An 8,857-nucleotide genomic window follows, 5' to 3' on the forward strand; every position below is an offset into this window, starting at 1 on the left:
CCAATAAAAGAAATGATCAACTTTAGACAAAAGTTGTTCAAAACGACACCCATTAACAACAGATTTAGTCACACGTAAATTAAACGATCTTCTAATTTTTTTCAAAATAGATGTTTATTCTCAGATGTCGCCACAGCGTTTTCAATTTTTATTTGTAATTGGTCTCGGGTCTCTGTCGTTTCTTCATACACTAATGAGTTCAGGTCTCTCGGTACACAAAAATCTACAAAATTAAAATCCCGGCTTTGTGCTGGAGATGGTGTTTGACTTCCCCGACTAATCCAACTGTTTGGAAAATTTGAATTTAAGCAATTCATCACTTATAGTGAGAAATAAGCTGGGGCTCCATCCTGCATGAATATTGTATCAAGTCTTATGTTTAGAAGTATGTCTTCCAAATACTTAAGTCAATAATTTTGAAGAGAACAAATATCTATTTTCATTTGAATTACATGGTAAATATGAGGATTAAGACAATTTATATCATTACTGCGCAGTATCAAATTAAGTCATAAACACAACACAGTCATGAAGTTGTGCTAAATCGAATTATTTTTAGCACAGTAATACGCCATTAGTTTTTAACCATTACCTATGGGACACCCTGTATAATTTGTTCTCAGCATTTAAATTTATACAGATCGAAAAATCACAAGGTTTTCTGATGTGAGACTCAGTATTTTGGAACGCAATAACATTTCCGATAATCCTTAGACCGCCGTTTACAGCGCTTACAGATGTTCCTAATGTTTAGTCATTCTGTATTGAAATGAGATGTTCAGCATGAAAAAACTATTATATTGAAGTGCTGCGGTTGTAATTTGGTTTGGTTTAATTAACTGATTCTGTACAAAATGCATATCAATTAACTTTCATTCTCGTAAATGAACATCGAAACACAATTTTACAAGTATCATTAAAAACATTTTGAGAAATTAAAACTCATGCTGGAAATTTTCCCAATAAAACGATTAGGACAATTCATTGTACTCTACTTAATTATTTATTCATTTASGTAATTAACCATATGATCACATTTTCAATACGTTTKCAGCTTGGTATAATTCAGATCCATGTCTGTATGTATCTTTAATATCATWAAAACCAAATTAACTTTTCATAGGKACACAAAAATGTTCTGCATATTTAGAAGGAYTTAAAAATGTAGATATATTTCGATCTTGCAAGAAATCTATTTAAAGTCTTTATTGCGTCCATTCCTAAGTAATGAGTTTATTTTTTCACAGTAAARTCAATACATTATTTGTAAAGTGATTATTTTATAGTTACTGTGATATTTTAATTATTTMATGATTWTAATTCAAGGAATCAACCACGAAATATAGGCGGAACAATCATTACACCGAAAACATTTCAACTTAAGCACCGGCCTTTATGTACCAATTTCATTTAATATTAATAATTCTTTTTATCCGGAATTTTTATTATTGGTACAAAATATGCAAAAAATACTTGAAAAAGCACAAGTTTAAGGGATGTCCTTTTAAAGAAATCGTTCAGGCCTATTGTGAATTGAGTTTTAACATCATTTTACAGAAAACCCTGACTTTAAACTCCATAAATGAAAAGCGGAGATGAATTAATGAATGTAAATCCAGTTTCGGTTGAGCCAGCTTTTTTGTTGACAAGCTCATTGGCACGTAACTGGGTGCCGATTTCTGTAAATCATTGGACCTACCTATCGAAATCCTTGAGATTAATTGCATTTTATCTTAACATTAATTTAAAATTCACAACTATATTTGGCTATTTTGTTTCAAGTGTACACCTGTGAAAACTCGTGCTTTACTAAATTACATAATTCTTGAAATCTGGTACTGATTGAGTGAACAGCCAAACGAAATAATTATCTGAGAGATCAGTATACAGTGTGAGCCGATTCGATCTGCACTTCTTAGCAGCTGATTATCAAGCGTCCGGCAAATTGTAAAGTTGAATGAGTCTTAATTCTAACTATCAAAAATCGTGGTCATTTTAGGAAAAATCGTCACAATAGTTCCCCAAATGAATTTAAACTTTCGATATCCAAAAATCAATTTCATGTTCCATGTAATAAGAATATTGATTAGAAATTCAGTTTCAAAAATGCGATTTTGCATAGACTCATTATGGAATTTTCACATTTTTTAAGCCTACGTGTTTACAAGTGATGTATCATGAACTATTTTATTTATGGTTGAAGGTTTCACTTAAGTGGACAACAAGACTTTTAATGTATTCAGAGCTAGACTATTTATCCAGAACATTTGGTTTTGAAAATACAGGGTTACGAAATATTGAGGAAAGCTGGTCCTATCGTTATTATGTAAAAAAGGCTTTTGTCCATTATATTGACATTTTCAGTTTGTTGCTAATCAAATTAAATCCATTTTAGATAAATTACAATTCCTAAATTATTTTAAAATGCAAGAAATTGCTTATTACAAGAAAGAACAGTCGCTAGTATATTTGTTTACGTGATGTAAAAAAATCTATATTTTGCTTGAAAACGATCGTAAGAGCCAACCCCAATGGATCTGAAAAGGGTTTATATGCATTGAAAACGGCAAAGGCTTTTGCGATGCGTCGAAAGATGGCTCGAAAGATGGTTTTATTAATATTTTAAAGAGTTTTTGTTGATTTTCTCAACTTTAGGATTTTGGCACTTAGACCCTTTAGAAATTATACTCTTCAATTATTCAGTAGGAGCAAACTTTTAAATACAGATTATGAGGATTGTTCAAAATTGTGGCTTTTCTTTGAATGAAACAGTTTATTGATAACTCATTAAGTTGTCACAATAAATCGCACAAAAACACCGAGTATATTTTTAATATGTAATAAAATAACCAGCCTAGATGCACTGCAAAAATTATAATATTAAGACCAAAAGATGCTTATATTTGTTAATAACTGCAGCTATTTCTAGAGAACTGGAAGCAGTTTAACAGATTGGTGCAAAAAATTGTTTTTGCAATTATTTTAACATGGCCTTCTAAGAACCAAGACAGTTTAGCAGCAAATTAGCAGCAAAATGTAATACAGCAGCACAAATATTTTGCTTGGATAGCAAATCGTGGAACTTGGAAATGCAAATATTGAAAACGTATTAAGACGATCACTGGGAGGATTTGCTAAACATTATTTAAAATTTACAGTACAAATAAATGCTCAGCACGTTGAACGTAACGGAAAACAAAAAAAAACGTTGTTTTTCTCAAATACTGCCCGATTAATGACGCACGGGATCGCTTACTAATAAATTTTCCATTCGATTCAAGACAGGAATGACTCTAAATTGTTAAATTTTATATATACTTTTTCAGAATGTGTAGAAGACTACGTTCAACTCCCGTTGAGGAAATTTAGAATAGTTTGGCAATTAAATTATTTAAGAAAACAGAAACAATTTAAGAAACAATATTAACTGTTGGACCAATTGATTGAGCTGGATAAGTTAGAACAATACAGTTGGATAACATTTTTTTTAAATGAATCAACACTTAACGCACAAAGTTGAGATTAAAACTCCAAAGCGCTGGTGCTGGTTATTCATTTGGATAAAGTTTTACTAGATTTTGCAAAGCTTAAACTAAAGCTCCAAAAAAACCAGAATTAAAAATCTAAACCAAGAAAATACAGAAAAACAACATAAGTTCTAGTTATATTAAAAGTTTAATTTTTATACAAAAGAATAAAAAAATTGACTTAAATTTGTGTTAGCAGTTCGTTTAAAATGTTTTAAAGATACTGTAATGAATAGTTTAATTAAAAATACTTGTAACACAAACCAGATCCAGAAACAAAAGGCTACTTATTAGTAGAAACGTAAAATGAACACAGGAGAATAATTTCGTTGAAAACTGATAATAAATGGGTAGTTCATGTCGACCTCTAAGACACGCTATGCTTGTACTGGGGTTGTAATATGTGTAATTATTTATTCAAATTAATTATTATCGCAATTAGACGAACAGTTCGGATCATGATTTAACAATAAGGCACCAAACACGACAACAGAAAAAATTAAAGGAATAAAATTCGCAATAAGTGGGTTGAAAACTATACTCACGGGTATTAAAAATGCTTTGAAATGTTAGAGCTTTTGCAAAATATTAATAACAAACGCTGCACTTACCTTGTCTTTTAAATTCAAATACAAATTCGCTTCTTAGATTATGCTCGCGGACCCGAACGAATATCGATCACAGATTCAGAAAACTAAAACTGAAAGTTCATTTAACCGAACCTCAATGGAACAATTTAACAATTAATTGGAAAAACTGTAATTATATTACGATGGATGGGTAGGAACACATTTCCATTATCAACAAACATAAATGATCGTGTAGTGCGTGGATACATTATAAAGGTACAAGGTGAAGGAGAACTGGTACTTTTCTCAAATAAATGTAATTAACAAACAGAGTGAATTCGTATGCCATTCTAGCATGCAGTAATTAGATTTCATGTCATATCTGATAGGATGGTGGTTCTTTGCTTGAAAAATTGATGCCTTTACATCATAATACCACACCGAGGCAAAATATACTTAATAACCATTAAGGAAACTGATACTTTTCAAAAATCAAATAATTATGTTATTGAGGATGTTTTTTAATAAATGAAGTGCTAATTAGTATTAAAAATCGTGATTTAACTACCATGTAATTAATGAGTTGCCTGAAATCAAATATGCAATCAAACAGAAATAAATTCAGAACAGAGTTATAAATTACTTCCTTGCCAAGAAAACGTATTATATCAGTAACCAGTACTAAATTTTAGGAAATATACAAAGGGCCACAAACTCAAGGCATGAAAGCAATGCACCGATATAAGAGAAATATATTTTAGGACTGTGCTTGTTTTAACCTGGGCTCATTTAAAGCCGCATTGTAAAATGTCATACGCCGCAAAATTAGGATCACAATATTTTATTTGGCTTGATTTACTCATTTGTTGAAAATAGACTTGCATTTTTTTTATGGTTTCATTAATGCATCTCACTGTCTTAAGGATTAGCATTTTTGCTATATTCACCTTTCCGCTCATGAACAAACACTTAGTATTGATCTGCCAAGAATTTGAGAAAATAGTGAGAAAATTGATTGAAAATTATTTATTAGAAAACGCCATTTATTGAATGCTAACAAATAAGATGGATTAAGAAATTTTATTGTTAAAGTCAATAAGTATATGGTGATTAACCATTTTTATTAAATTTCAATCCAATAAAATTGTTTGAATCTTTGGCGACTTTAACGGTGACTGTTAAATGTTGCCTTTGAGATGAGAATATACTTCGAATGTTCGAATAATTTTGAAGATGTTATCAGGTTTGTGTATCAAACATAAAACCGAGGGAGCGCCATGGATCGGACACCAAAGAAATGTGCCGATGTTATAATTCTGGGAAATTTCAAAACAAATATTGGTATTTATTAAAATTAATGGCAGAATGAAAAATATTAACAAAAGCATTAAGCGAAAGAGAAATCCCGAATGCTGTTGATATTGACACAGTATGGAAACATTAAGAACTAAGATAATGATAGCTATGGAAGAAATCTTTATCGAAAAAACAATTAAAGTTGAAAATCCAACGCAAAGCCACATCTTATCTAAAGAAATTAAATAACTTCAGCGGGTAAAATAAAATAATATCTTCGAATTAAGCCTGGGTAACACTGTGCTGAGTTGCGCTTTTGAGTTGTTGCCGCTCTCTGAGTTAATAAGTTTAAACTCATCGCTTAATGAGTTACAACTCATTTACCGATAACCGAAACTGGAATTTTAACATATAATATATAAGAAACTTAAAAAACTTGTTTCGATTTTGTCGCAAATTCAAAGGTAAAACGGGTATTCGAAAAAGACGATAAAGATGGTCAAACTATAAAGACGAGGAGTTTTATTCTAAAGTCGATCTCTTAATTTTTTTGCATATAGAACTCTCAGTTAGCCAAAATTTTAAAATAAAACGTTAGGAAAAAGCGTTTATCTGTTTAGAGAGAGCTTTATTCAGAAATATTGATCTAAAATTGAAAAATTCGGAATTTTAAATTAAAATTATTCACAGCGACGATGGTGGCGAGTTTTTCAAATCATTGTTTATAAAATTTCGCTTGTTCTGTTCGGGGAAATATTTTTGGAAAAACCCAGAAAAAAATTATTAGAGTTTTGTTCAAAATTCGAGGCCGCAAAAAGTTTTCGACACATTTTTACAACGCGCTTAAGGCGGCGAGTGTTCCAATAACATTTATTTTATAATTTTTCACAGAAAATACCTGAAGATTGTCAAGATTTTGAAATAAATCTAGAAAATAATGCGTTTTTTGCGTAGAAAGAATTGCTTAAAAAAACACCTGAATTTTTAGAAAAACTTGAAAAATCTTCAGAGCGATTAGAGTGGCGAATTTTTCAAATAATTTCTTGTAAACTTCACTTTTTACTTACTTTATTTTACTTTCAACTTTGCCGGTCGTTTTTTCGACCGAGGCGAGAGATAAACTTAATTACTTTCGGTGAAAAACCAAATTCAATAATTTGGTTTTTGTGCCAAATTTGAAGCTGAAAAGGCATTTTTTAAATTCCCTGCAAACGATGCATGAGGCGAATTAAGTAATTTTTGGCTGAAAAGACGCCATGATTGTCAGGAAAGAAGAACAGCATTTAAAAACTTTTAGTTTTGTAATTGGTTTTTGAGAAAACCTTAACGATTTTAAGGAAAAACGGAAGAAATTTATTTTCGTCCCGAATTCGACACTCAAAAAAGTTTTTATAAAATTCCTACAATGCTATAAATTTATCTTGACATTTTTTCGCATAAAAGACTTCGAGATTGTCAGTATCTTTAAGTGAAACTCTTCAAAATAGAGCGTTTTTGAGTAGATAGTAAAGCAAGATAGTAGAGCTAAAAATTCACAGTTTTTTTTAACAAACTCTACAGGCTTCAGGGGGATGGGAGTGACCAGTTTTCCAAAAGGTGTTTTAAAACTTTTTACAAACAAGTCGACGAAGGAGTCGAGTGCTCTAATAAAATTTATTTTATAATTTTTCGTAGAAAATACCTTAAGAATGTCAGTGTTTTTAAGTAAAGCCTTAGAAAATTGATCGTTTAGAAGAAAGTGTTTTGCTAAAGCTGGAAAATTCTGAAATTTTGAAGAAGCTTTAAAAATGTAATTAATGAAAGGCCGTTAAAATAAATTCTTACCTGATATGTAATGTGACTTATTTGCAGGGTAGAAAAATATATTAAATATGATAAGCAGTCATACAAGCAATTCAATGAATATATCCATACCAAGAGAATAACTCATTATTGACGTAATTAATACGTGACAATCGTCGTTCTTTATTTATTTTACTCACCTCGTATGGGTGAGGCTCTCGTCCTGTAGACGTGATTTTGGGGTCGCCAGTGGTGTTTATGAGGTTTATTTCTCGTTTAATCTACGTCTTTTGTCTGCCTGGATTACAGCCAATATATTTTAAAATGATGGCAAAAAATTGCTAAACCAACCAACCGAAATTGTTAGCTTGGTTTTTATATGCATTTATTTATTACCCCTCAAACATCTAATTTTATATTTTTCATGCAACTGAAACCAATTTATTCTACTATTCAACACATTCTGTTTACAAAATGGTGTATTTTGTAATCCAATTCATTATATTCCTGTATTAATTCGTATGAAATCGCGAAACACTGCTACGTTTGTATAAACTCCTGGATGCTCCGGATCGCCACACTGTAAGCCAAATGAGACCAGACCATAAAGTACATTGTCTATTACAAAAGGTCCACCTGAATCCCCCTGGAATGAGAGTAGTATTGGGTTTAGATGGACTACACTAGCATACTCTGTATGCAGGAATGAAAAATTAATGATTTCGGTCAAGAAGTATACCGTGTCAAAAAGATATAGCAAACGTGCTATTATAATGCGAGTTTTTTTTATAAATTTCTTATAAATTTGCATACGAACAAAGATTTTCAAACACATTTTTATTATGTTATGTTTCCTTTAGCAAACGTGTTCGCATTATTATTCACTCATAGCTTACATAATCATTAATTGACTGATAAGAAAACACTACAAGAAGTAACTACAATTTTGAATTCAAAGTTAATTAATTAGCTGCGTGACGCTTTACAAACGATAAAAATACGATAAAATACGGCATCGATTAAAATGACCATAAACCTTACCAAAAATATACCTGTAGATTTTGACCACAGTTGGCATAGCTAAGGATGCAGACCCGAATGATTTTTAACCGTTTGATTGATTGATTTAACCGATTGATTTTTAAAAAGTATTATTTTATGAATTGCCCGAGGCCTACCGAGCGCACATTTTAAAAATATTTTTGTAATGTACAGAGTGTCCCAAAAGGTATCAAAGTTGCGTTTTTTTTAATGGAATGTCCTGTATATTATTGCATTTTTGGATTCGCTGAGCAAAATAAGTGTCTGTTTTAATAAGGTTTATAATACCTAATCTTAAGGTTTTTTAAATAATACGAATTTAATCAAAATCTAATCTAATTTTCACGTGTCAAATACTTTAGAAGTATTTAAGTTATGTAAGGGTAATTTATAGTGAAGTGTAACAAGATATAATAGTTTATATCCCAATGATAATAAACTTACCATGTTATATAGGTGTCTACAAATTTAAACTAATCAAATAAGAACTTTAAGTGGCTTTAACTTGATTAATTTAAATACAACCCCATATTTTTTAACTTACCAGGAAATACAATTTTTAATTACCTATCGAATGGTATTAGGATGTTAATAGCTAAGTTTTTGCCTTTTTACAAAATACGTCAAATAGTCGTTCTGTGC

General features: G+C 30.7%; 2 protein-coding genes across 5 annotated transcripts in view; both read right to left on the reverse strand.

The window, feature by feature from the left end:
• Window positions 1-4,262, reverse strand: part of LOC109541316 (scavenger receptor class B member 1) — an 83,935-nt gene extending 79,673 nt beyond the window's left edge. For 3 of the 4 annotated variants that reach the window (XM_048666434.1, XM_048666431.1, XM_048666437.1), the window contains exon 1: window positions 4,139-4,261. The gene's annotated coding sequence lies outside the window, so the exon portion shown is untranslated. Of the gene's footprint in view, window positions 1-4,138 lie in introns of all 4 variants that reach the window. The other variant, XM_048666432.1, reaches the window with a different exon arrangement.
• Window positions 4,263-7,585: 3,323 nt separating this feature from the next.
• The window catches only part of LOC109541317 (trypsin-1), a 7,479-nt gene continuing 6,207 nt past the window's right edge, over window positions 7,586-8,857 (reverse strand). Inside the window, exon 5 of the mRNA XM_019910145.2 lies at window positions 7,586-7,820. Coding sequence (XP_019765704.2) covers window positions 7,674-7,820 — 147 coding nt within the window. The 3' untranslated portion in view covers window positions 7,586-7,673. The remainder of the gene's footprint in view (window positions 7,821-8,857) is intronic.

This window comes from Dendroctonus ponderosae, unplaced genomic scaffold (assembly GCF_020466585.1).
Source record: "Dendroctonus ponderosae isolate FM_Combo_2020 unplaced genomic scaffold, Dpon_F_20191213v2 Dpon_F_20191213_5, whole genome shotgun sequence".
Taxonomy (NCBI): domain Eukaryota; kingdom Metazoa; phylum Arthropoda; class Insecta; order Coleoptera; family Curculionidae; genus Dendroctonus; species Dendroctonus ponderosae.